At 38.5% G+C, this 27,315-nt stretch overlaps 2 protein-coding genes across 2 annotated transcripts; one reads left to right on the plus strand and one right to left on the minus strand.

The window, feature by feature from the left end:
• Positions 1-8,663: 8,663 nt before the first annotated feature.
• On the minus strand, positions 8,664-18,489 carry UTP15 (UTP15 small subunit processome component). The gene is made up of 12 exons (XM_035553530.2): positions 18,217-18,489; positions 17,708-17,800; positions 17,437-17,621; positions 16,107-16,285; positions 15,170-15,295; positions 14,413-14,548; positions 13,294-13,378; positions 11,053-11,202; positions 10,770-10,871; positions 10,414-10,547; positions 9,842-9,900; positions 8,664-9,326 (listed from the first exon to the last, which is right to left on the minus strand). The coding sequence occupies exons 1-12, from the start codon at positions 18,304-18,306 to the stop codon at positions 9,103-9,105; spliced, it is 1,563 nt and encodes a 520-aa protein (XP_035409423.1). The 5' UTR covers positions 18,307-18,489; the 3' UTR covers positions 8,664-9,102.
• A 20-nt stretch (positions 18,490-18,509) lies between these two features.
• Positions 18,510-27,002, plus strand: ANKRA2 (ankyrin repeat family A member 2). The gene is made up of 9 exons (XM_035553529.1): positions 18,510-18,686; positions 18,937-19,333; positions 21,425-21,583; positions 22,940-23,005; positions 24,349-24,446; positions 24,615-24,740; positions 25,117-25,183; positions 25,275-25,355; positions 26,441-27,002. Exons 2-9 carry the CDS (start codon positions 19,045-19,047, stop codon positions 26,494-26,496), a joined length of 942 nt encoding a protein of 313 aa, XP_035409422.1. The 5' UTR covers positions 18,510-18,686; positions 18,937-19,044; the 3' UTR covers positions 26,497-27,002.
• Positions 27,003-27,315: the final 313 nt, after the last annotated feature.

The raw sequence follows: 27,315 nt of genomic DNA on the forward strand, positions 1-27,315 counted from the left end.
TTGAAAGTGAAAGAGATCATTGCCTGAAAATCTTAATAGGTTTATTCAAATTCACAAGCTCTGCAGAAATATTTTTCCTTCTAAAATCTTACTTCTTCCTTCATCTTTCAAAGTGTGTAGGTGAAAGCCTGAAGCTCAAACAAACAAGTTCCACTCTCCTACCAATAATATCTGCACATAAACCAAGAACACAATTTCATTTCCAAAGCTGACAGATTCAGCTGGGAAGTCTTCTCTCTGACTTCTCCAGAATACGGCCACATGCTGAGATGAGACATAAAACTGTCATGGTACAGCTCTGTGTTTACTGACTCTTTCCCAGACAAATTTAGTCAGCATATTGTTGCACAGAGCTTTCCAGCTGCTTCCCCTGCTAAATTAGCCTTATCTCCAGCAATCGAGGTACAATTTTCTTTACTTAGTCCATATCATAACTAGTGTGCAAACAATTCTGCTAGCAAAATTTATTCACATTATTATGTGGCTAAATGTGTTGCCTGTAGGTTGTGCAAAGCACAACAAAGTACAGCCATTAAAAAGAGAGAGGGAAGGAGAGAGAAATAAATTTTTGATGTCAACAGTCATTAGATATTCTGGTATTCAAAGAATTGGCTTCACCCTTCAGAAGGGTGACTACCCCACTTCCCAGCTCTCCTTTAACCATTAAGGTAGTTTAGCAGGACCCACTTGCTAACAGCATCCATCTTAATGATGCAGAGCCTTGGAGATACAAGTCACACACTTCAACTAGTCAATAGGACATCAATTAAAAAGCTGTAATTTCTGAAAAATTTCAGCAAACAGCATTGAGGAAAAATCCAAAAAGCATTCCCAAGAGGTGACAAGATGCTCTAGATACAGTATATTGATGCAGTAATACTCAAGGTGCTACAGAAGAGAACTCAGGCACTAACTTTCACTGTGATAAAACTTCTGCCTGCTGTTCTAGGTAGCGTGCTAGCATCTGAAACACTTGTAGGAGGCACAGAGAATGTATGTACCAGCTCTAAGATTACCATATCCCCCCCAGTCTATAAACTGAAAATTTAGATGTTCAGGTGCCAACTGACTGACACAAGGACATGCAGAGATCTGGCTTTCAGCTGGCAAAGCCAAAAATTGGAACTGGATCTTCTGAGTCACCATATTAGTCATAGGCTGTCCTTCCTATATCCTGGTACAAATTCTTGTTCAACATGTTATTCAGATCAAAAGAACGGTGAGCCATTTTACACACCATACCCTTCCGAAGCAGCCACACAAAGGAACTATTCTTGGGGGGAAACAATAGGAACTTCTCCTGAATAACAGCAGCAGCTTCAGACCGAGAAAAAGAATACTCCTGTGTGATATTACGTAACAAAATATTGGCAGAAATGCCCAATTTACACGTCAACTGAGAAGACCAGATGAGTTTCCTGGTAGCTATTATTAACGTGATCACTTACTTTATTGCATTCAATATTCAAACATTGTTGTGAAAAAAAGAAAAACACTAAACTACTGAGTCTTTTCACCAGATTTTGTCCTGACATTTTTTATACCAAATTTTCAGAACATAGTTCGTTTTTCAACGATGTGGAAAAGTCCCTTTTAATCAAATGCCTCCTGAAGTCCTATTTCTGTAAAGCACAGCAGAGAGTAAATTATTTCTATAAAAGAAAAAGAAATAAAGTATGTCATCTGCTGGGCTTCTTACCACGTTTGCATGTCTTATAACGATCTGTGAAAACTACCTCCATTTTTGTATAGCACCAAATGCAGATGTAGGAGTAAGTGCATAAGAATGCAGAAGGTTTTCAGAGACTTTTTTTTTTCATAAGAACTACCGTTCAGGTTGAAAATATATGCAGTTCTAAGCTGCACACACCAGTGCCATAGAACAAAAAACACTGCATATAAGCATTTCTAAATCTGTTTCTAGGAATGTTATTGTTAGAATAGCTTTCAATTCTTTTATTTATTTAGTTAAAACAGTTAAAAAAACCTCCTTTGCTCCTGCTCATGGAGGCTAAGGCTTTCGTCTTTAAAACAAGATACCTTGTTAGGGACAAGAGCTGAGAAAAAACAGCGGCTCTGCAGGCAAAATAAGGAACAAACAGAAACATAGATATAGATGTTATAGTTGTAGATACAGTTATAGCTATTGATAGTATAGACATAGATGTTATAGATACAGTTATTGCTATGGATAATATAGATGTTATAGAAACAGTTACAGATATGGATATCATTACGGATATAGCTTTGTACATAGTTACAGACACAGGCAGAGCTACAGATACAGTTAAAGTTAGTTATAGTTACGGGTATAAAAGCACCTCCGTCTCCCCCCCTGGGACTTCAGCAGCCCCCCTTTCCCACGGCACCGCGTCCCGGCTGCCAAACGCCGTCGCACCGGGGGACTGCCGGGGTTCGCCGCTCGGCAGGTGCCGCCGGGGGGCTGCCGACCCCGTCCCAGGGCTGGTGCCCCCCCTCTCGGCCTTACCTGCCCGCGGGGAGAGGGAAGGAAGCTCCGGGCAGGGAGGGGATGCCGATGCTGGTGCCGGTGCCGGTGCCCAGCCGCGCCCCGCGCGCACCGCCCAGTCGGGGACGAGCCCTGCGCGGCCCCGGCGGCCCCTGGGCGGCTCTCAGAGCGCAGCGCTGCCCTCTGCCGGCCTCGGAGCCCCCAGGGGCCCTGCCCCGGCCCGTGGGACCCTGCCACCCGCGCAGGGTTCGTGGTTTGAGCTGTGCTCGAAAAGGGGGCGGCGGCGCTGGCTCCCCGCTGCCTTCTCGCACAGCCCGGGCAGGGGCAGGATGGGGCGCGGAGTAGCCCAGGCTTGGGCTGGGGGTAGGACCGGATCGCAGTTTTCTCGTGCAGCTTAATAATTAGTTCACGCAGGGGGACAGCGTACTGCCTGTGCAACAGCAGCACTTTTGCACGGTGCTGTGGGGATGAAAAAGTTCATGCAAGTGCTGTCAGTAATGCAGGGGGAATTGTTTCGCTGTGAAGCATCGTCTGAAGCATCAGTTATACAAGTCCTCTGAGGGTATCACCTAAGATGAAAGTGTGCTCTTGCCGTGCTTGTTTTATATCCTGTACTCTTTTTCCACACCCAGAGGGACAATTGCAGGTCCTGACTTCTGAACTCTCCTTGGCCAAAGGCAATAATATGAGCACAAATATAAATCAAGCAATAAAAAAAACAAACAAAAAACAGCAATAACAACAACAAAAAAAAAAGTGTCATGATCTGCTGTTCTTCAGAGGTAAGGAAAAATAAATAAATAAATAAAATAAAAGCTGGCATTTCAACAAGGAGTAGAGTAAATGCTAAGAAAAGACAACAGTAGAAGATGGTTTGTTCCCCAAGATTCACTGGGTATAGAGGGTAAGGACTCCTTTCAGAGGTCTAAAGAAAAAGTTTGAGGTCAGATATGCAGTTCTACTCCGTGCTTCACTGCAGAGGGTGAAGCAAATAACCTACCTTTCTCTCTCTTGTGCATGCACACACACACACACACACGGAGTCTGTCTCAGACCAACATTTCCATTAATTTGATTTCCATTTAAAATAAAAACCATTTAAAATGAGAATATTAAACACATTAAACTATCAACACAGATTGGTACTGTAAAACAAACAAGCAAAAAAACATGCACAGGAAACAGCAACACAATTGAGGCTGACATTTTCCTCATCTGATGTTAGAAGGCTCACATGTTTCATGTTCAAATAAAAGAAAAGATGTACCCAGGCTGGTAAATACAGTGAAAGCTCCTAGTTAGCAGCACAAAATCACCACTAGACTCAAACTTCATAATAAAAAATTCAACTTTCTCATTATTATTTTTTTTGTCATTTTACCAGATGCCCTCATTGCAATTTTAGTTCTGTAATTCATTTTCATTCACTCATCTAAATGCATGATAGTCTCAGTAGGATTTTTTAAAAGGTAATATATTTGCTGCAACAGAGCATAGGTAGTGAAGATAGCCCCCTGAAAGAGACAAAGAAGCCAGTAAAATCTGGCTCATCCCTGTGTTTTAGGGACTTTCACAGCTTTACACAGTGTGTTTCCATCTTTAAAACTTGAAAGTTTTCATTTCCTTGCTCCATGTAGCTTATCATGCAAAGTTCTGCTCAGAGTACAAGGAAGCAGGAGCTTTCTGTGATGCACCTATTAAAACAAATCCACTACTGAAATTGCAAAGGTGATACATCCACTGGCTACAGGTTAGTGGTGTCTGGCAGCTAACTCACAGCACCTTTTCTCTACAGCCAGCCCCCAACATACTTTACTGGAAGCATCCAGCAAGCTGTCCACCTGTATATTACCCAAGAACAGAAGATAAGAACAAGTGCATTTGCAGCAGCTGTAGACCCTTAGGATTTCAACTTCCTATTTTCCACACTGAAAAAGTTACAAAAGTAACTAGTTAAGTCTTGTAATTTATTTTACATAATTTGCAACATAGCCTCATGCTAAGATACCAGCCTAGATCTCAGTTCCAGAGGAATCCTCTTGTGGATTTCCATCATGCAAACAAGCATCTAGGTAAGTTTGTCGTGTGTACATATATAGGTATGCAATATGACAAGTAGGTTTTTCTTGACCAACTCGAATATCAAAGCAAGGAAAACACATACACTTCAGAGACTGTCTTTGGATTATACTGAGCATCCTGACGTTAGAGTGACAGCCATTGCCCAGGAGATGTACATCATTGACTAACATTTACTCATTTCTTCTTGATGTGCAGACCTATTTCTGCTGCAGTAGTAAATGTGAAAAAGAAAAAAAAGAAAAAAGGTCAGTATTATCTGCACTTTGTAGAAGAAGTATTTGAAGACAAAGGCCTGCTTGAGAACAGTGACAAAGGAAACAAATTGGCACATTGCAATATTTGAATAGATGTGGGCAAGGGTTTTTGGCTCTTTTACAACTTAAGTTCAAGGTGAACTTTTTCATTTTGCTGTTTCCCATCATAGAATAACGTTCTTAATGCTAGCATTTCTGCATATCAGTTATTATATGGAGCTTAAAGCAAAAAAAAAAAAAACTTCTTAAAGCCAAGAATCTTTGCCATTACTTATTAATTAATATGAATGGAGATATTTAAATGAATGCCTAGAATTTAACACACATGCAACAAATAATGTTACAAAATGGAAAGCATAGTCAGAGAGGCAGTTTCTGGACCATATTGTACCATAACTACTAAATAATATCCTTCTTCTGCCTCCCAAGTAACATAGCTTGGAGAAACTTCTCCATGTGAACTTCTGATATTGTAGTATGAATAAATTCTTACAGAAATAAGAATGCTGAAATAATCCTCTCCTGTAGACTTGAAGAGGTGTTAGTTGTGGTACAGTAAGATCCAGAAAGCAAAGCTACTCAAAAATAAAATAAAATAAAATAAAATAATAACAATAATAATAATAATAATAATTCATTTTACATCACCTACCTTCAGAGCATGTCACAGAAACTACAAACAGCTATCTAGGCAAGGATTAAGACCAAGACATACACTCACATACTTTTACAACATAGCGTTCTTATACATCTCTCCCTTCATTTTTAAAGGGGATTTTAAATGAGAAATTTAAACCAAAAATTAAATAGGGGGCTTTTGTTTCTTTAGTGTTACTTTTCTTTCTCAAGTGTAAAATGTGTGAGATCTTCCCTGAAAATTTGCTCTGCAGGTACAAAATTTGTGTTTTAAATACTGAAATGCAATATCCTATAAAATCCAATGTCATTTTTTTTTTTCTGTAAAAACTTTTACTTGTTTTGCATTATTTCACTGGAGTGCATTACAGGCTCCAACCAAGGAATGCCAGTGAAAGGTAGACGATGATTATCCAAGGCAACCAGAAACATTGCAACCGTAACCTGCACAAACTCTGAGCTCAAGCAGGCATGCAAATCTATATCAAGTATTTGGCAAGAATTGCCAGCATTACACAAGCATCATTAGAGACATTTAAACTTTTTGTTTGTTTTTAGATGCAGAAACATGAAAGAGTCTGAAGACTAATGATGGCTATTTGCTGGCAACACCAATGCCAAATTCACCATCCAGATGTACTTCTGCAATCTACAAGAGGTTGCTCCCTCTGAGCAGGGTCAAAAGATATTTTCGGAATCTATGAAGAGGTGAGTTATATTTTAAGTAAGATATGGCTCAAGCCTGCTTTAATGCACTTAAAATTTTTCCTGACACAATCCTGTCTTTTCTGCTCTTAGTGAACTCGAGAAATTTCAAACCTAAAACCAAAATCTCTGGCTGAAGGTTAAAATATCAGACAGTATAGATAAAGCTATTCTGCGTCAAAACCCTAGAATCTAGATGTGCAATCTGCTGCTTATAGTTGCACGTACATGGTCTGATTTACATTGTCTCAACTCCAGAATTCCATCAGTGAGTCAGCAAGAGTGACTTCTCCGCAAACTGCAACCTATTTAATTTGAGAAGGGCTGGAATAAGCATGTACCCTGAGACAGTAGCAGAAATAAATAAAAACCCTTCTATGACAGCTCACACAATTGATCATGGAAGAATGCAACCTGGTACATACAGAGCAAGAATATTTTCATCTTCATTTATATCCAGCTCCTCACGCCTACAGCATTAAACATTCAGAATTTGCTTGCTTTACTAGTCACTTCAATACTACACTTCCTGCAGCTTTACTCTTCCCCCTTCACATTTTACTGTTTCCTGTGTCAAATTCATTATGGATTGCATAGCATCCTTTTAGCAACCACCACTACCAATGGATCTTCACAGACAATATGCTGAGCATCATTCAGCCCCTTCTACTACGGGCTATTGTTACAGAATGTCAACAGGTTCTTTATTAGTAGTAATACGCCTTATTTTGACTCCTCACTGCGTAGGTACTGAAAAAAAAAAAAAGCCTCATGGGATAAAAAGACTACTAAACATAGGGAAAAAAAATCAGTATTTTTTCATAATAAACAGGGTCACAAACAACAGTCAAGTTTGACAAGCAGACTAGCTTTCACCTGAACAAATACTAGCCTTCAACACAAAGGCAGTGAATCCAGAACTCATGATACAACTTCTACTTAAGGAACAAAAATCAGTTTGCCTTTCGGGTAAAAATCTTCAAAACTTGATTTTAGTAGCCTTCTTAGAAATTAAGATCTTAAAATACCATATTTTCCCACCTTTGGATCAGATTTCTATTTGTGTAAATGATACCTTGGCAAGCTCATTTGACAGAATAACATGAATGGGAAACCTCATAATTAATCAAATTACTGTAAGATCAAACTTATCTACTATTTTAATGCAACTCCTTCCCATGCTGCTGCAAGCCACACATCAAACTTCAAGGCAATACAATGAATGCATAATTCAGATAGGAAGATCATCAATAAGAATTTAGACAACGATGTCAAGGGCTGTGGTCCTCAAGTCATAGAACATTAGGCTGTTGAGAGAAACATCCACCTTCAACAGGTACTACTGAAGAGTTGTGGAAGAAGGAGGCTCCAGGAAGAGCTGCTCACCCCAGAACCTTTATATTAAGTCTTCTAAAAGACACTACCTGATTAAGTCACACAATTAAAAGTAAGATTTCCTAAAAGACAAAAGAAAGTTCAACTCTATTAGCAGCAATAGGATAAAAAATAGTAAAGTAAGCACTGAGAAAATGAAAAAGCATTGAGAAATGTTTGAAGTTTGCAAGAACACGTTCCTCACTATTACCCATTATTATCTTAAGTCTTCAAAATATAACTAGCAAATCCCATTAGCCAGGAAGATATATTGGTCACATATTTTTTTTTTACAGCAGAGCAGGTACTATTCCACATTTTTCAAGTCAAAGACAGTAAAATTTTAGGTAAAACTCAGAAAGTTTTACCTGAATGTACTTAAAACTTGGAAAAATTTTCCAAGTTATACTGATAAACATTCACTGCCAACTGCCAGACATGCACAAATTCCTTTTGAGGGAAATTCTTATGGTATCCCAGTAAGTTTCAGCCCCAGGTGAAAACACAAAAACAGACCACAAATGAAGTTTTACCAAACTGTCATCCTAAATGTGAGTGGCCTTTGGTACACCCTTCTTTCCAAAGTACATGATCTTACTTCAGCTTCACTTGAAGTTTAAAAAGCAAACAAACAAAAAAAACCAACTACCCCAGCATTGTAATACAGAATTTGTGTGAATGTAGCACTTAGGGACATGTTTTACTACTGGAACTGGTAGCGTTAGGCGATGGTTGGACTTGATGAAATAGGGTCTTCTCCAACCTGAGTGATTCTATGATTTTATTCTATAAAATATTAGACTCTATTGTATAACAACAGTGACAGAACTAAGAAAAATCTCTTGGATTATATGTACCTGATGATTTCCTCATTGGTGTACAATTTATTTACTTACTACGTTAATTTATTTTGAATTCATGTCCCCTTAGATGCAAGGATTATCTTTTTTCTTGAGAATTGGAAGTCATAAACATACATCACTCTTTAAAAAAAGAAATGAGTTTTTCCAATAATATAGAAGCATATTTCTTCTACCATTCAAAAAAAAAAACCTACATGTACCAGTTCTTTTTATTTTGATGTTTTCTATGAATTTATGGAAGTTTGAAGTGCAGACAAAGCAATGAAAGAAAACACAAGACTGTCAAGTTATATCAAATACATACATGGTTTTATTCCTGTGTCCAAGTACCTGAGATGGGACACTAACCTTAAATAAGGATGATGACATGTTAAAATTAGACAAACTTGTAATTATTTTCTAGTAAACAAAAAGTAAAAATTACTAATTGTTCTTCCAAAATCAAATCATGACTTAGTACTGGATGCACAATACACTCATTAAAAGTTAAATAGCTTTGGAATAAAAGTTTAAAATTCAGTTGTTCAAAAAATATTACATGGAGAACCTTGAAAAAGTCCTTCTTCCTCTGTCTTCTATAATGTCCTCTTCAAAAACACATCCTGCAAGACAGAACTTGTGCAGAGAGGGGCTTATTTTGAAAGTCACTATTATAAAAACTTATCAGGAGAACAGGTCATCTATTTCAAGTCCATATAGTTTTTGTTGTGGTGGACATCAGTTAGTTACACATATCTTGATCCGGAGTATTTGTAAGACCATTACTTTTGTTCTCTTCTAGATACGTAGCTTTTTTCTTAGTCAAAGTAGCAAATAGTGCATCCATCATTCCTAAAACTTCTAGTAGTTCCTCTTGATAGTCAATCTCTCTTCCTATGGCTTCCTGAAGCCTCAAGAATTGTTTATCTACAACTGCTGACTGTCCAAGCACAGGCTGATAAATATCTGTAAAGAAGAGAGTCACTTAAGATAGACATATCTATTAAAGATGTAGAAATTATATTGGCTAATTAGATAGGCATTTAAAGAACCTGGCACTAATCCAACATTGTAGACAAATAAGACAACTTTGCTAGTGTTCTGAAAAACAGTGTTAATTATTGGTACATACCCACAGTAATACATAAGTCAACCTAACAGAAAAAGAAGTTTTTACTATATTGAATACTATTTTACCTCATTGGAGGAACTGAAGTCACTTGTACTACAGAAGTACAGAAAGATGAAGAACCAAAAAAAAAAAAAAATTTAAGAAACCATGAGGAACCTCACAGACAGTATCTGATTTATACTGTCTGCAGGATCAATGCTGTCTAGCAAAATTTCTTTTTGGATCATTTTATCGCCATTGAGTTTATAAACTAAACTATGTAGACGTAGTTTCTTAAAAGGGTAGGATTTTTCACCTTGTTTTCAAATTAGCTGCTGGACTTTAAGAGTCTTCCTTGTGTGGTACTTACCAGTGATCATATCTGCGACAGTTACCAGTATTGGAGTAAATCTAGGTTCAATTACACGCCTGCAAAATTAGAACACATCGCCATTGTAATGTGTTGAAAAATGAAAGTTACAAGCAGCTCTGTCATACTGGCATACAGATAACATTTTTCTTAGGGAAGAGACCTCACAGAACAGCAATCAGGGATATGAGTCAAAAAAGCTGCATGTGTTATTTACCCTCCTCTTTTCACAAAGACAGCAGGGACTGGAGGACTGGCAAAAGCCTCAGGTATGTTAAGACATGGGTTGCATTGAAAAGACAAAAAATAACAGACTAAGGGTAAAATGTGGGGCAAAGGGGCAAAACAGTCTCTTTTGGTGGCTTTCATAGTATCAACAAAATCATTCTGTGCTAACATGTAAACTGTCTCAGTACTACAGCCAAAATCCCAGACCTTGGCATCAGAAAGCAAAAGGCACATGAAATTTCAACCAGTGCTACAAACACGATCTCCTGAACCCCTGTGGCAAAAGCTAGTAAGAAATATCGGTCTCAAAATAAGTTGTCAGAGTAAGTAAGGTAAAATAATACCTTGTCACAAAGGTAAGGAGGAGACTCATTTGCTTCTCGTCTCGGCCTGCAAGTGCGCTCCTTAGTGTTCCTCTGCGGTTTAGTTCCTGCATAACTGCAACCGTAACTTCAGGGGTATAAAGCCTGATGTGTGGCTGAACACATAGAAGAAGAGTTTAGTATCAAAGCAACATCTTGATACAGAAAACAGGGATGGTATCAGTTTGCAAAAAATAAAATGAACAAAGGACACACAAGGAACCCACACAGTTTGACTACTTTCTAGTTATACACCAAAAGAAAACTAGTCCAAGATACAGAAAAATCCACTTTGAATGACAGCACACAACTTTGATCAGACAGAAACAAAGCCTTACCTCCAATACTGCATCAAGGGCCTTGGATGACTGAAAGCCCTTCAGTAGCTTGTCGTATTTCCTCAAAACACACTTTCCAGGCTTACTGACAAAGAAATCCTCCTAGAATTGAAATATAAGTTCAGAGTAAGACAAACACAATGAATTTGTGTAGATATAAAATGTAAACATACTACTATGGACAAGCTTGTATGTCTTTGTGTCTTGCCTCCCTTCAACTTAGTGCACACACACACAAAAAAATCTTGAGTGCTTCGAGATACATTTTCTCACTTCACCTTACCTGTTTTGGCATGTAATTTCTTCCTTTCACATAGGTTCTATATGCTGGTTGTCTCTTCTTTTGAGACTTTTCTTTGCTTTCTTCAGGTTTTCTGTGTTTAACATTTAGCACCCCATTGGTCATGCCTACAACTATAGTTTCATCTTCAGGCTAAAATGCAAAAATCACAGAGTTAGGAACCTAGTGTTTTATTTGACAACACATGCATTACTACTGTGCATATTTTTCAACTTTCACGTGTAGTAATAAAACTCAAATCATAGTATCATAGAAAAATTTAAGCTAGAAGCCACATCTATGGGGTTCTGTTGTCAAATTCCCTGTACCTGAAGGACCATCTTCAAAGCTATGAATCTAAGCAACATTATCTATCTAATAAGCCTTTAATAAATACCTAGAAGTATACAGTATGACTAGTTCAGCAAGATTCAAATACACATTAACATCCTTCTCACAAAACCACATGCGAGTATAATCTAGGATAGGTTGTGGGTTTTTTTTCCAAATGATGTACAACTGCTTTTGGATACTACATGCTATACAGCAGACATAAACACCACCTATGAGAAAGCTAACATGGATCAGCAGCATTTTCAGAAACAAGTGAAAGTTGTTCAAAACATCAGCCAGTGCTATATGTTCTATCTACATAAAAAGGTTAAATTTATTTGATGATAAAGGTTGTAATTTTAAATAATGCATTACAGAAAAAATACTGACTTTACATATTAAAATGTGGGTTCTGACCCATTAGTACTAATAGATAACTATATGAAAACTTTAAATATCAGCTGAATGCTCAACAGCTGTTAAGGAAAACAGCAAATGAAATTATTACATAAGAAATAAAAAATAGAAGGTCGTTATGCCATTAAATAAATCCATAATTTGTCCACATCCTACATCCTATGCAAGTCATTCTCAAAAATCAGAAGCAGAATCAGAGTAGAAAAAAATCAAAAAAAAACAAGGAGAATAAAAAGTTGGCTTGATTTGAGACAGAACTCCCTAGCACGGGAAAACGACAGCTGAGGAGGCATATTATAGAAGCCTACAGAATCATGACAGGCATGGATGGACATCAGTTGCTCAGTGTTCCTTAAGGATATCAAGTGACACTAGTGAAGGTTCAAATGGAACAAAAGGAGGCACCCTTGCTAACTGTTGTGTCAAGAGACATGGAACTCTTCGTCAAAGAATTTAGTGAAGGTTAAAATTTTGTACAAGCTAATGGAGAGACTGAACAGGTTTATACTAGAGAAATTCTTTGAGTTACACAGAAATTGGTATCATCAGCAAACAAGTTTGGAAGAACATCAGATATGCAGGTATGGCATGTGTTTTGCAGTTGAAGCAGAGGCTTGAAGCATGTTTTCTGTGGTTCTGTGAAAGATATGCCCCAATATAGTCTTCACCTAATCCAAATTCATTCAAGACCTATAGCTCTAGTTCTCTGGGGAACAAGGTAGGACATGCAGGAAGATTTTCTGTCGCCCTTAACCCTTGCCCTTCCTCCTTGGTTACAGAAGATCATGACAACAGTAAAGTAGCAAAGACCTTCACAGTCCCTTTTACATACCCTTTACTGGTTATATAGAAGAGTGACTGCATCATGACAGTTCTGCTTTAAAAAAAAAAGAGGTGCTGGCCTTCAAATTTTTGCCCAAACAGCCAGTTATCCATTGGAACACTTTGGAGAAATAAGGATCTTTGTTTTCTGTTCCCAAGACAGTAAGACAGCTGGTTTCGCAGACCTTTCTTTATGCTCATACCCCAGGCCCTCTCCTCTTCTTTTCCTCAGACCATTCTAACATCAACAACTTCTAAGACAGGTTCATCCTATTCTAGATCTTCCAAAGAAAGAAATAAAACACTTTTTCCTTTTATCACTGCCATACAAGAAGACTTGGAAGGTTCCTGAAAAGCAAAAAGATGTGTATACTCATCTTAAAGGACTTCCCTTCTAAGCTGCATACTTACCCAACACTATATATGGTGCCTGATAAACACACAATTTTGTATAGATCTATTCGAGTAACATCTGGTTACCTATTTTAATCTATTATGTTTTAAACCTCTAAATGCAATTTTTACCCAGGAGAAATACAGTCAGTGATTCTAGTTCACATGTTCAGCATTCTTGTGAAACATCTAATAGCAATGAAAGCAAAAATCAATTACTTCAGAGACTTAAAGCTTGTCAACAATTACCCTGCCTATAAAAACTTCTAAAGTACTTACTGACAATGCAAGACTGAGGATAGATGTTGCATAGTTAAAGCTGTGGACTACTTTGTAGGAAGTCGTACTGTAAATCTTCACGTGCCTGTATAGGAACAGTGACGATTAAAACCTTGTTACTAATGCCTTCACAGAAACTTTATTGTTCTCAGCTTCTAGGAGATCATTTAAAGAAACTGAATATTTAAGCAAAGCTTTCTTCAGACTACTAGCAAGCTTCTTTGTTATTACCTCTCCTGTAATAACAGGAAGGTTCTAGCAAAAGATTCAGAAAAGAAAAAGAAAGGATTACTTACCCTTACACTAAAAAGATGAAAACAGTGAAAAAGGCACAAAAGGAAACCAAAGGCAGATGTAAAGACAACCTGACTTCAGCAACACTTATTAGGAAACGCTAAGACAGTGTTCCTCCTAACTTGTTCTTAATTTTAAATGGAAGATTTACTGATAATTTCTGGAATTAAATCCATGGGTATTTTTGCATCCAGCTGCCCTTCAATGATTCGTTTGAGAGTAGAAAATCCTTAACAAATGAAAAAGCTAAACACTATCTTACAAGTATGAACTTTAGTGTTATAAGCATTGAACAACCCATGGCTACATAGTTAATACAACCCTTCACAGCTTATGCTTTGTGACCATATAGCTCGAGGGAGCCTAGGAAGCACAGCATGGAGGGAAGGCAGGGAGTAAGAGAATAGACCACGGTCACTTCAGACCACTTCATACTTCTAATGTCTTAGAGACAACAGATTGTATAACTGAACTCAGCAACAAAAAAAATAAAGAAAGCACCCTTGCAAAGGACTTATTTCACCTATGCACCTTGGGTACATTCCTTCCATTCACAGAGTCACTTTAAGGGAGACAAAAAGCAACAGCACGGATACACCAAAAATGGGCTCTTTTAAAGGTAAATGCTAACCAGTATTGAACTGCGTTGAAGTAAAATAAGAACAGTTTTCTTATTGAGACAGCAAAGGTCAATTCAGAGGTTCAAAAAAAACGAATGCTTATTCAGAAGTTCACCCCATGCGTTACCAAATGGCGCATGCAACTCTCACTGATGCTCAGGTTAATAAGAGAAAACGGCAAAACAAAGTTCCAAAATAAACCAACCTGTCCAGGGATCCTGATAATAACCTTTGTCCAGAGCTGTTCAGGCATAAACAAGTTACAGTTTTATGATGATTTTTAAGTGAAACTAGTAATTGTCCGCCTTTCAATACATCCCAGACTTTGACATAACGTCCTCCTATGAGAAAGAAGCACACAAAACAGTTGGACATGCACATGTTTATGCTTCTCTGAAGACGTTTTCACACAAGTGACACAGTGCTTCCTTTGTAACAGAGTTTTCTGCACCTGCTTGTGCTCTCCATCCATTATGGCTATACCCTGGGACAAGACACATTACAAGCCTGTTCTTTTTCAGGTGGTTTTGCAGGCATAGCTGAATGGTTCAATGTATTCCTTACAAAAAGGATTTAAACACTACTGGATCGCAAGACTTCTCATGCAATAGCAAGAGACTAAAAAACATTGCTAAGCATAATTTAGAGAAATGTACAGCCACACCTTTCAAAACACTTCTTAAATACGTTCCTTCAGGCCACCACTGAGCCAATAAAGTGCATTTCATCATTAAAAGTGTACTACTATTTTTTAACTAATTACAAGAGAAGCAAATCAGAGATAAGACCCCTACCTTCAACATTCAGATCAACACCAGTTCCCAAGGAAGATCCTTGAGAAATCTAGTCTTTACATACTTACCACTTCTTGGCCAAATTAAAGCATCACACAGGGAAGACGGCAGCTGAAACATTTCTCAAATTGGGCCCAGCAGAAAACAAAGTTGATTTTATTTAAGTACCTGCAGACACTAACAGTCCTCCTGAAGGGAAAAGAAGCACACTCTCCACTGGGTGGCCATGTTCTATTGTCATGACACTACTTTTTGTTCTTGCATCAAACACTTTCACAGTGTGATCATAGGAACCTGCAAACAACACCATAAATAGCTTCAGTTTCGTAATTCAAGTATTTCAAGAAGTAAAATGGTCACGTGTTACGATCTAAAGGAGCTCCTGACAAATGGAAACAGTCAGTCTTACACCATACATTTAAAATGCCTAGTGGTTTACTTAATTTATAGCCTTCTGGCAGCATAAGGCTTCCAATTCTAGTCCTAGCCACGTGTCAGGTCTTAAAAGTAATTTAATTCTTAACTTTATTTCCCTTCCATTAATCAAGTGTATTAGTAACAACAAATACCAGAAAACATGATGAAACCTACTGTCTTTTGCCCCCTAAATCAAGGAACTCTCGATTTTTCACAGCATTTTAATTTATAAATTCACAACAGATTAATAGAAAGTTGCTCGTAGAAAAAAAAAAAGGCAACAGATCTTAAAAACTCGTAAGACATTTCATTTCTGAGTCTGCAAGTTTTAGGCTGTACAAATTGCGGCGGAACTACTGCTCTCTTCCAGAGCCCTGATAAAACACTTCCATCAATCCCAGTTAAAGGATGCATTCACAGCATCTTCAACTTTCAAAGGCAAGTCAGAATAGCCCCATTAACCTTAACAGGCTAAAGCAAAAATATGTTAAACACTTTGCTACCCTACAAACACCAGCATTAACTGTGAAAAGCAAGTAAAAAGGAAACAAGATTGGCTCTGAACAGGAAGATTGTTGATGTTTAAAATAAAATACACAAGATGCTACTGTATTAAAAATTTACTGTATTTTTTCTTCGGTTCTATCAAAAAAAAAAACAACACCATGCATAAAAAATAAAATCAAACCTGTTATAAAGACATCTCCATTCAATTTACTTGCACAGCCACATCTCACATAGTCTGTATGTTCAGTGTATGTCACAATTTCTGCAGCACTTGGAATATCCCACAAATTTGATGAATAATCATCACCACCAGAAAATATTCGGTATTTATCAGAGAGGAAGCCCACCACATGAACAGCTCTAGAAACCAAAGTGCACAATAGCCATTGTTAAAATATATTCTTATTTCCACAAATAAAGAGCTTGCTGAAGGGAAGGATTCTCTCTAGTCTGAAAGTGCAAAGTATTTACCACTGGAAATTAGCGAGCCTCACTTCAGAAGTTAAAAATAGTTAATCTCGTACAGTTCCAGCCAGAAAAGGATCTTGCACACAAGATGCTAATCCAAGCACTGCCATGATCTGCATTAAGAGTTTTACAGATCTACTGGATGCTCATTCAAGAGCTGTAAATTCTGCATTTATTACTTGGAGGTCTGTGTACTAGCCCAGTCCTTTTGAAATAATAACCTTTAAGCTATTTAAAATAGTAAGCCTTAAGCAAGACTGTGTTGGACACTCTCCTTGTCCTTTAGGAATTACTACCAAAATCAGTATTATCATTTTAACATCCCAACAGAGAATGACTTTGACAGGAAACATAGATACTTTAGATTTTATTAAATTAACCTAGGGATTAAGACTTCAAATAATACCCTATCTGCAGCCAGAGAGCTCAGATAGGTAGAAACACAATCTCAAGTTCTGCATGGGTGCTTTCCTATAAAAGAGAGTTGTTGTTGTTATTACTCTAGAAAGATAAAACAGCTTTAGATCTTCCAGAGCACAGCAATCTGTTTAATCTAATTATTACCATTGTCCTCTTTTCACTCAAAGATCAGGATTCCTCCTCCAACTTCTTCCACACCCAGGGGCACAGACTTTCCTTTTTTTCTTTTTTTAATTGTTTTTTAAAGTGATTCCTGCTCTTCCTCACATATTTCTTCACAGCTTTTCTAACCACTTTTTACAACTGCTCCTCCCAGCATCAAATAAAATTTGCTTACCAACACCATGCAGTCACAAGACTGTGTTTCCACAACATATCAGCAAACATCTGCCTTAATTAGAATATGTATTTATTCTTCCATGTGTCCAATTCACATTTAGAGTTAAAAACAGTATCATTACTCTAACCTGGAATTCAATTTTAAAATCTACTTTTCAGTAAGACGTGCAGAAGTTGCAAGCAGCACAGATGAATACTACTCAGATTTTCAACAACATGCTAAGCAGACATACGTAAATACACCAGACAAGCTTATGCACACAAAGAACAAAACACTGTCTTACTTAGTATGACCATCAAATTGCCTCAGGGGTGCTCTTCCACTAATATCAAAGAGACGAATGCTACCTTCCTCGCTGCCAGCAACAAGCAGTTTGCCATCATCCCTGTATGTGGCACAATAGGCAGCATCTTTGAAGCGAGAAAACGTTTTGATAGGTTCCTGAGAATAACGACCATAAATATGGATCTGGCAAAAGGAAAAGATAGTAAGTTCATTCACATGACAGCAGTTGAACAACAGCAATATGAAAACATCAAAAAAAAGCTACTTACCCTTGAGGAGGCTGTAACAGCATAGTTATATGGAGGAACTGGGGAGAAGTCGATTTTACTTACTGCACCAAATTCCTTTATCTGAACAGGCGTCTAAAAGAGTTGTAATTAAGACGATTAAACACACATAAGTATCAAAAATGAAATCAAAGAATCTATTCTTATTATAGAGCTCAGAATGATATTCAGAACCAAATTATCTGTGAGTGCTATCCCATGAAGCGTCTCTTCTTCTGGGCTACTTTTAACACTATTTTCCACTTTATAACAGACCCAGGCACTATAACAGACCCACTAATTATGACTTTTATTTGAAAAAAAAAAAAAAAAAAAGAAAAGAAAGTTCAGTCAGGGAAGGTTATAAATAGCTTAATTGCCCCCGGGTAAGCAGTAAGCATGACTCGAGGATGTTAATTTCATCAGCCTCGCGTTACCCTGGCTCTCCCTGAATCCCCCCGGCGGGTTTCGGGGCGCCGTTGGAGACCCCCCGGAGAGCGGCCGTGCCGTACCTTGTACCCCCGCCAGTACAACGTGTCCTGCGTCACCTTCTCCCCGAGCTTGGGCACCGCCGGCACCACCACCGGCTTGTAGGACGCCATGGCGGGGCGAGGCGCTGAGGAAGGCTCGGTGAGGGGAGGGGAGGGGAGAGGAGGGGAGGCTCGGGGAGGCTCGGGGCCGCCTCAGAGACCGCGTTTCCCGCCCTTCCGCGCTGCCGCCGCCATGTCGGTCCCCGCTCGCACCTCGCGGAGAGGCGGTGCGCTCTGCGCACGCGCGCGTCATCGGCGGGCGCCGCCTGCGGGCCAATCGCGGCGCGGCGCGCGAGTGAGGCGCCACTTCCCTCCCCTCCTTCCCCCCCCCACACAGAGCGGCTGTCGCGACACGCCTCCCTGTCGTCGTGACTGGGGGGGGGCTGTCGTGGGTCGTGGGGCGCTGCTCGGCTCGCACCGCCTCCCGCGGCACCGAGGGGCGCGCAGCCGCGGTAACTTTTGCTTGGGGGTCTGTGTGCGAGGGGGGTTGCGTGGGCTGGGGGGGGGGGTCGGTGCTCGCTGTCGCGGCTGTCGTGAAATGGCGCCTCAGGTGGTTGGGGGGGGAGGGGGGCAGAGTAACCGTCTGGTAGCCTCATACAGAGGCTGGGCCCGTAGCGCCTGGCAGGGTTGCGTCCTCCGAGGCTTTAACCAGCTAAAGCTAACGCCGTGTGGCTAAACGTTGTTAACCCGTGTTCGCCGCAGGTCGCGCAGACACCCGCATCTCTCTGCATGCGGCTCGGCTGGCCGCACCCGCACCGGGCGGATACCATGGAGAGACCCGCAGCGTAAAACCTGCGCCTGACTGAAGCCATGGCGTCCTCAGCGAGCTTAGACGCTGGGGCGCAGCTGATTGTGGAGGAATGCACCGCTAGCTACAGCCTCCCCCCCATGCCGGACATCAAGGTGGAGCGTCAGCTGGACTCCAGCACGGAGGAAGGTCAAATGCAGAGCGTCACCATGGGCATGAAGTTCATTTTGCCCAATAGATTTGATATGAACGTCTGCTCGCGGTTTGTGAAGTCTCTGAATGAGGAGGACAGTAAAAATATTCAAGATCAAGTTAACTCCGACCTCGAAGTGGCATCTGTCCTATTTAAAGGTTGAACTTTATGGTACAAATTGTTGTGTCTAGACTGTTTCATCGTGTTAAGATGCTGCATTTAAAAAAAAGTATCTGCCATATATGTGTAATCATTTCTAAGATTTGTTCTGCTAGCATTTTTTATATATGTCTTACTGATTATTACTGTAAAACTAATTTTTCCCAAGTTTATTTTATTGCACTTTTTTAATTTAAAAAATGATGGCACAAAAAGTCTTTAATTTATTAAGACCTGATGCAGATTATGAAAACAAGCTTGCTTCTTCTGGTAGCAAGCCCTATTATAAAGTCATACAATATGCTACACATTGTTGAATATGTGTCTTTACAAAACATTACTAAAAGTACTATATGGTCATTTCAACTACAGTAGTGTTCTGGATCATGTTTTATCTTTTCACTGGTATGATGTCCAAATAACAGGTCTTGCAGTTTACTTTGCCCTGTGAATATGGATAGACAAAGCCCGTCTTCATTGTAGCAAGTGTCTTGCTGATTCAGTTTCACACTATTTGAAGGTTAACAGTGCTGTAAATCTGTAAATTGTTCTCTGTAGCTAATATTTAACCATTGCTGTCCAGCTTCATAAGAATTGATCTATACTTTTTAATAGCTGAGCACGTTGATAGAGAAGGGAGTTAGGGTTTCTTTCTGTTTATTAGTGGTAATTATGTTTTTGCAGTGCTTGCTTTTATATTTCAGACGCTTAGTAGTTTGTTTTTTCATGATATTGAATTTGACCCATTTCCTATAACAAATACAAACACAGACCTATTGTGGATTTTCATGATTTCTCTGATTTGTGTTGTTTGGCTGCAGTTCAGCCATTGTAATTTTCAAACTTTTTTGATTTGCAGGCCCTTAAATGCTTTCTAGTGGAGCTGCAGACCTGAACGGCAAATTTAGACCCATCAGCAATAGGGTTGTTTTTTCTTAGGTAACATTTGTGAACCCCTTAGAAGTAGTCCTGCGGATCCAGAGACCGCAGGTCAAAAATCCCTGGTAGGTCTCTTAATTTGATAACCTCAGCTGTAGCTGTTTGATCGGCAAACAGAGTGTAATTTTATTTTCATCCTTTTATCCTGTACTTCTAATTGGTTCTATTCAGAAATTTGCACTTGGGTTTATGACCAAGAGGTTCACGATAGTGTGAATTCAGTGTGTGTGTTAATTAGCTTGCAAGCACTGATTACTGGTGCACACTGGTTTCAAATCAGTTTAGCGAATACTGGAATTTAATCCTTCAATAGGTCTTTCCAGTATTCAGTCAGCTAGCTTCTTAAAAATTATTTGGCTTTTCAGCTACTTCTCAAAATCAAAAGCTATTGTTTTGAGAATTGGAAGCCAAGATGCTCTGTCTATTCTGTAATACCTTGCTATTAGATTCTGATACAAAGTTAGAAAAGTCAGTACTGATAAAAACAGTAGCACTGTGTGACTTCTGAATTCTAAGTGGTGGCCTGCTTCTGCATTTTCTGGTAGCTAGTTTGGAAGATCTTTGTTCCTACTGGATAAATATTCTTAAGACATCCATAATGTAGTCACAATTTTATTCAACAGGAGTTGAAAAGGTCTTAGTGAAGAAACACAGTGAAGGTCCACCCATGAAGTGACCTTCACCCAACCAATGAAGGTTGAGTCTATTGGTGAAGGAGTAGGTAGAGTATTGAGCTGAGTGGCTCGTGACTGCAGGACTGAATGAGGCTAACTCATGTTTTCGTTGCACTGGAGAGTGCTAGTAAGAATATTGAATGCTAAATGGAGCCATCCTACCTGGTAAATCCGTGCTGCATGTGTTGGGAATCTAGGCAAAGAATTACCACTCTTAGACAACAAACTGTTTCTGGGTGAAGTTACGCCATATTTAACATATGGTTTATCAGTATTGCTTTATGCCAGAAATGAAAACAGCCCTTTAATCAACTTGCATGATACATGGTGGAAAAAGCACATGCCACAAAGCTTACTTAGTGTAGGTTTGAAAGATCTTGTGGTAGCGCTGTTTTCTACTTTAACTTAGAATCTGTGGCTTTCTTTTTACTTCCTTTCTAGCATTAAAACTATGTCTGTTTTCTCTGTTCAATGTAGCTGAATGCAACATCCATACTTCTCCTTCCCCTGGTATCCAAGTAAGGCACGTTTATACTCCATCAACTACAAAGCATTTCTCACCAATAAAACAATCAACTACCCTAACTAACAAACATAGGGGAAATGAAGTGTCTACAACACCTCTGCTTGTAAACTGTAAGTATCCTTCTGCCTAACTGTTAATAATATTTTGTGAACTGCAAGTTAGATGCTTGCCAGATTTTTTCCATTTTTCCTTTGTGTGTGTGTTGTTGTTGTTTTTAATATAGGAAGAAAACATTGAAATAATCTTGTCTAATGTTACAGGGTTCCAACCATAAAATAATGCATGTGCTGTACTGAGCTCATGACTGAGGTGTATTTTCCAGAAAGGATCCAATTCTTGATTTGAAAAGTATAGAGAAAGATTTTTCTGATCCTTTTAGAGCTTCAAGCTATTATTTATGATTTTTTTATTCATGACTTTCAAGCATTTTCTCTATAAACTACACTCATAATCTACTTAATCTCCTATCAACAGCTTTCTTATAAAATCATTTTTAAGTCTTGACTGTGCATCTTTCTTAAATCAAGCAAGACCAATGTTTAAAGAAAAAAAAAGCCTGTTTGCATGGGAAAAATTTATCTAGAACTGTATCATGTGCCTCAGCCTGACTAAAATAGTCAGTCTTTCTGAAATAAATCAAACTTTCATGCAGTGAATAGAAAGAGGACACTGAATATTTATGTATGTGTAACCACTAGCTAGTTTTCTTGCTATATAAGTCAGATAAATTGCATATATTTCCTCCTGAGCACTTTTCAGACCTGCCCCTATTTGTAATTGTCAGAACCATGCATCTGTGCAGCATTTACTGTGGGATCAGCGAATTTTTCTTTGTAACTCCTTAAGAATTCTGCTGCCTTTAATGCTTGGTACTTGTTTGTTTTTGTTTTGTTTGTTTTTGTTTTGTTTGTTTTTGTTTTGTTTGTTTTTTTTAAAAAGCTGTAGATGTCATTTTGTGCATAGTTCTGTAATGTCTGATCCGTTCGACATTGTAGTGAATAAGGGTTGTGTTAGGGGCATCAGCTAGCAGCATGACAGGTTTCGTGGTAGCTTGTGAACTCTTATAATAATTAATGATGTTAGAAATGTCGCTTTTAAACTGCACAGCCTTAATTTATCAAAAGATGCTTATTTTCATTTGATAAATGTTCTTAACGTGGTCTTGGGTTGCTGACCAAACAGCAGAGAGGGTAGTATGTTGCCTTCAGAGGAGTCAGTGTAGGAAGTATCTCTGTTTTCTCGTGTAATTTATACATTAATTAAAAATTACCAAAACCTTTGAGACATTTAAGAAACATCTCAGTTTTTGACATAGTGATTCTAGTTCAGAGTATAAGATGAAATCTATCCACGCTCTTAAATCCAGATTATGTACAGCTCAAGCCAATGGAGGTATGAGGCCCAGCTCCAAACAGCAGAATGAAAACTGGTGTGCGTATCACCTGCTTTTGCTTCCCTTTTTGTAGCTTTATCAGTTCACCAGCTGGCTGCTCAGGGAGAAATGTTGTATCTGGCCACGCGTATTGAACAAGGTGAGTCTAAGGAAGGTTAAATAACATCCTCTTTATCTTCGGCGCATTTATAACCTGCTGCACACTTTTTCCCCAAAGCTGCATTAAAGATACCTCCGAATATGGTACAAATTGAAGGATTTTTTAGATATCTATTCTTTGTAGGTGTGGACTGTTGTTTTACATGAGTCTTCTATTTACTCACTGCTATGATTTGGGTTTAAAATGAAACATTAATATTAACAGGAGTTGAGGAATCCCTTCCTCCCCCCACTCTCCCACTGTATAGGTGATCTATGGAGATGAGGGATTAGAATCTGTTGGTTCTATCAAAAGAGGTAAAATTCTTTTAAAATCATTTAAAACACATTCTATTAATCAAGGCTTTCTGATTCTATTTCATTGATCAACATAGAGAGCTGTGTGTTAGGTAATTTAAACTATGGACCACACCTGCAGTATAGTAGCACTACTCATTCAAAGTTGTACTGTATTCTTCAGTGTCTGCAATTGTGTGTCCGTAATACATTTACAAAATTTCTACTCTTCATGATATTTTAAACTGTTCATAGTTTATTCTTATTCTGATATTACTAACCAGCCTTTCTTTTAGTCCATCTCTCATGAAACATTTATAGAAAGCAGGTATTAAGTAACTCAATCCACATACTTTTGTTAATGCGTCGTCTGTATCGAAAGCAAACTGATTCTGCAATGTTGGTAATGGTTAAAATTATGGTGCTATGATAAACATGGGATTTTTAAAGTATTTAGATATTAAAAAAAAATAATGTCACCTACTTGTTAAAAATATGTATATATATATATATATATATATATATATACACATATATTCTTTTTTTCTTACATCAGCTCTATAAGTAGAGCTCAATATACCTTAATAAGTAGACCTTCTATAAAACAGCCAATTGATTAATTGAACTTTGGGAGCAATGGGGTTGTACTGTCTGTATTACTTTACAAGCTAATTCTTTACAAAACTCTTGAAAGAGTGCTTTCTACAGTGTAGTACAGAATGTATTATTTGTTTTTTCAAGCAGTACTTTTCTCCCAGATTACAGACAACTTGTAATATTTTTAAGTAAAAACAGCTTGATTCGTAGAACTTAAAAAAAAAAAAATCTTAGGTTTTACTTCGGTCAGTTGGATTTTTTTTCCTTCAACAAGGATATTTGCACCATCTCTGGGATAGCAATTTGTTTTAAAATTTAAGATGAGAACAATTTTCAGGGCACACTGCTACACCAGTCCATTCACAATGAATATGTCAACACATTCATTCTACCAGCTCTACAGTGCATTAGTGAAAGGGATTCATAAATTGCATGTTTTCATTTAAACAGAAAACGTAATCAATCATAAGGATGAAGAAGGATTTACCCCTCTGATGTGGGCCGCAGCTCATGGGCAGATAGCAGTAGTGGAATTTCTCCTCCAGAACGTAAGGAAAAGAGCACACTTACATATCTTAATTTACTTTGTATTTTATTTTGCCTTTCTAAGTTTGTCAATGCTGCTATGTGCTTAGAACTTTTAAAATGAAGTTCTCTGTAAAAATGTCACTTCAAAAAATTCGGTTCATTTGCTTTTCTTTTTATTACAATTTTAGGGTGCAGATCCTCAGATTTTGGGGAAAGGGCGAGAAAGTGCCCTCTCACTGGCTTGCAGTAAAGGATACACAGATATTGTGAAAATGCTGCTTGACTGTGGAGTTGATGTCAATGAATATGACTGGGTAAGACTCTAGACTGGATTTACATCTGTGTGCACTTAGGTCAGACGCTTGAAGCAGGGCACAGCATTGGCTTGGGTTTGAAAATTGTTATACCTCTTCTGAAGTATCTGACATTCCCCGAACTTACATGGGATGCTTTTTGATAACAAAAGAGAAACTAGCCCTGCTAGTTATCACTTCTTGGTAAAAAGAGAATGAGGCTAATTCTGTACCCTTGTAGAACAGTGAGCTTACAGTCTAACCAGTAGATGAAAAAAGATTGAAGTTGTAAAGGACCAAAACTTTCTGATAAATGGAAGTATGCTAGTGTGCTAAGGAATTACAGTTGCAGAATGTTTGGTTGCTAAGTGTCTAAGGCTTTTTTCTGCTTTTGCAGAATGGAGGAACACCTCTGCTATATGCAGTGCATGGGAATCATGTGAAATGTGTAAAAATTCTTCTTGGTAAGCAGTCTATCCAAACTGAATTATCAGTAGTGATGTGCTATCAGTTAGCATGGTTACAAATCTGACTTTCTTTTTGTATTTTATGTAGAAAGTGGTGCTGATCCAACTATTGAAACAGATGCTGGTTATAATTCCATGGATTTGGCTGTAGCCTTGGGCTATCGCAGTGGTGAGTATTGGAAATGTATATTCCTTGATTTTTATTTTTTTTTGCTACTCCTTGTTTATGCAGCTGCTGCAATAGCCTAATAGAGTTTTATTCCTTATGCAGCTGTATAAAGATCACTGTCCTAAAAGTCTTAATATACCTAAATGTACCAGCACAAAATGAGCAGTTTTTCTTTCTTGTTCAGAAAACCAGGTTCCTACTGAGAATATGTTACTGGCATGGATCTGCATCTGTGGGCACAGACAGCAGTGTATAGGGCTGATGCAACCATGATCCAGGCATGGGGAACTAAGCTGCTCCCCAACTCTGCACAAGGAATCAGAGTTGCACAGGACAATGCTAATAGAGCTTTCAGCCCTCCTGAACCACTCACCCCAGTGCTCTGTGTGATTGGTATGATGTGATGTAGTTTGCAAAACCTTCTGTGCTGGTCATACTAGCTCTAGTTCATCTAGTTCATCATGGAGGCAGACAGTAATAGTGTGAGAGTCAGTGAATTAGTCTACCTTATTTGGCTCCGGAAAACAAAGAGGCAGAGAAAGCTCTCTTGTTTTTCCCTTATGCTGCCTTCATTTTGAAGGCTGTGAAATGTCTGTTGTTACAGAATCTGGAACTGAACCAAAAAATGAGCATACTGCTGCACATGTAGTTTCTCCAAGCAGAGCCCTGTGCTTATGGACAAACCAGTAACTTCACAGTCCTACACATCTGGGTGTAGGACTCATGCCAGAATTCAGTCTCAAAATGTTCCACAGAAGTAGTTTCAAATAAGTAAACATTCTTTTCCACTCTCCATGTAGAGGCTTTAAAATTTGCTTTCCATAGCTGTCTGCCTATTCAAACCAGAGAACAGATCATCATCCTCCAAAACTGTCTGCCTTACTGAGTGTATTGTTTTTTAATTATATGAGGCTTTTATTTTCTGAAGGGCTGCAAACTCCCTTCTCAGAATGAATTTATTCCTGTCTGTTTTTGTGAAATGTTTGTAGAGGACAAGTCAGCATCTCCTAAAACAAAATAGTACATACCTAAAGACTTGGAAAAAACACTGAACACTGATTAACCAGACTGTTTCTCTACTTTAGTTCAACAGGTTATTGAGTCACATCTATTACGGCTACTTCAGAGTATCAAGGAATAAGAGCTGGCTCTTCTGTGGCTGTCAGTTCTCGTCTTGGAGATTTAGATTTCTTTTTAGCTCTGTCATGAGTGACAAGGGTTGTTTTGTAAATTTACCTCAGTAAAACTATGTGCTGTTTTTAGTTAAGCTTTTAAATATGCTTCCTCTTTCATAGAAATGTTTGGTGTCATCCTTTTTCTTGAAGATATTTTATATAACTTTGAAAGAAAAGATTGTTTGTCTTGCATGAAAAAAAAAAAAAACAAGTTTGACCGTGTAAATGTTCATACGGAGTGCATTGGGTGATGCTGTGCCAAGAGTACTACCTGATCTTGTCATTGATATGTATTCACGAGAAGACAATAATTTAGATACTGAGATATATCACCATAGAATATAGATCTCTTTACTGTTAGTGGTACCTGTTTGTGATCGTTTTCAAGATCCTCAGTTAGTATTATTGTGTCAGCTTTTGTCTTTGTATGATTTTTAAGAAGTTATTAATAAATTGAAAGACTTTGATGGTAGTTTGATTCCTGTTAGATTTCTTTCCACATCCCTCTGCCTTCCTGTTGTATTCCTGAAACAACTGGACCAGAGTGGTCTAGGTAGAAACTTAGCTGATATAAGGAAATCCAAGTGCAGAATACCTAGCTCCTAAATATCCTCCCTGCAGTGGCTGAACAGCAGACAGTGTGGGAACAGAAGCCAGAAAGTGCTGCATTCCAGCCTTCTTCAGCTGTTGTGTGCTCTGTTGCATGTCCCAGTGTAGCTGCAACAACTGATTTTTGCAAATGGTTGAAAAAGCAGGCAATGTTAACCGATTTCCTGGGACTCATG

Source organism: Cygnus atratus, chromosome Z (assembly GCF_013377495.2).
Source record: "Cygnus atratus isolate AKBS03 ecotype Queensland, Australia chromosome Z, CAtr_DNAZoo_HiC_assembly, whole genome shotgun sequence".
Classification (NCBI taxonomy): Eukaryota; Metazoa; Chordata; class Aves; order Anseriformes; family Anatidae; genus Cygnus; species Cygnus atratus.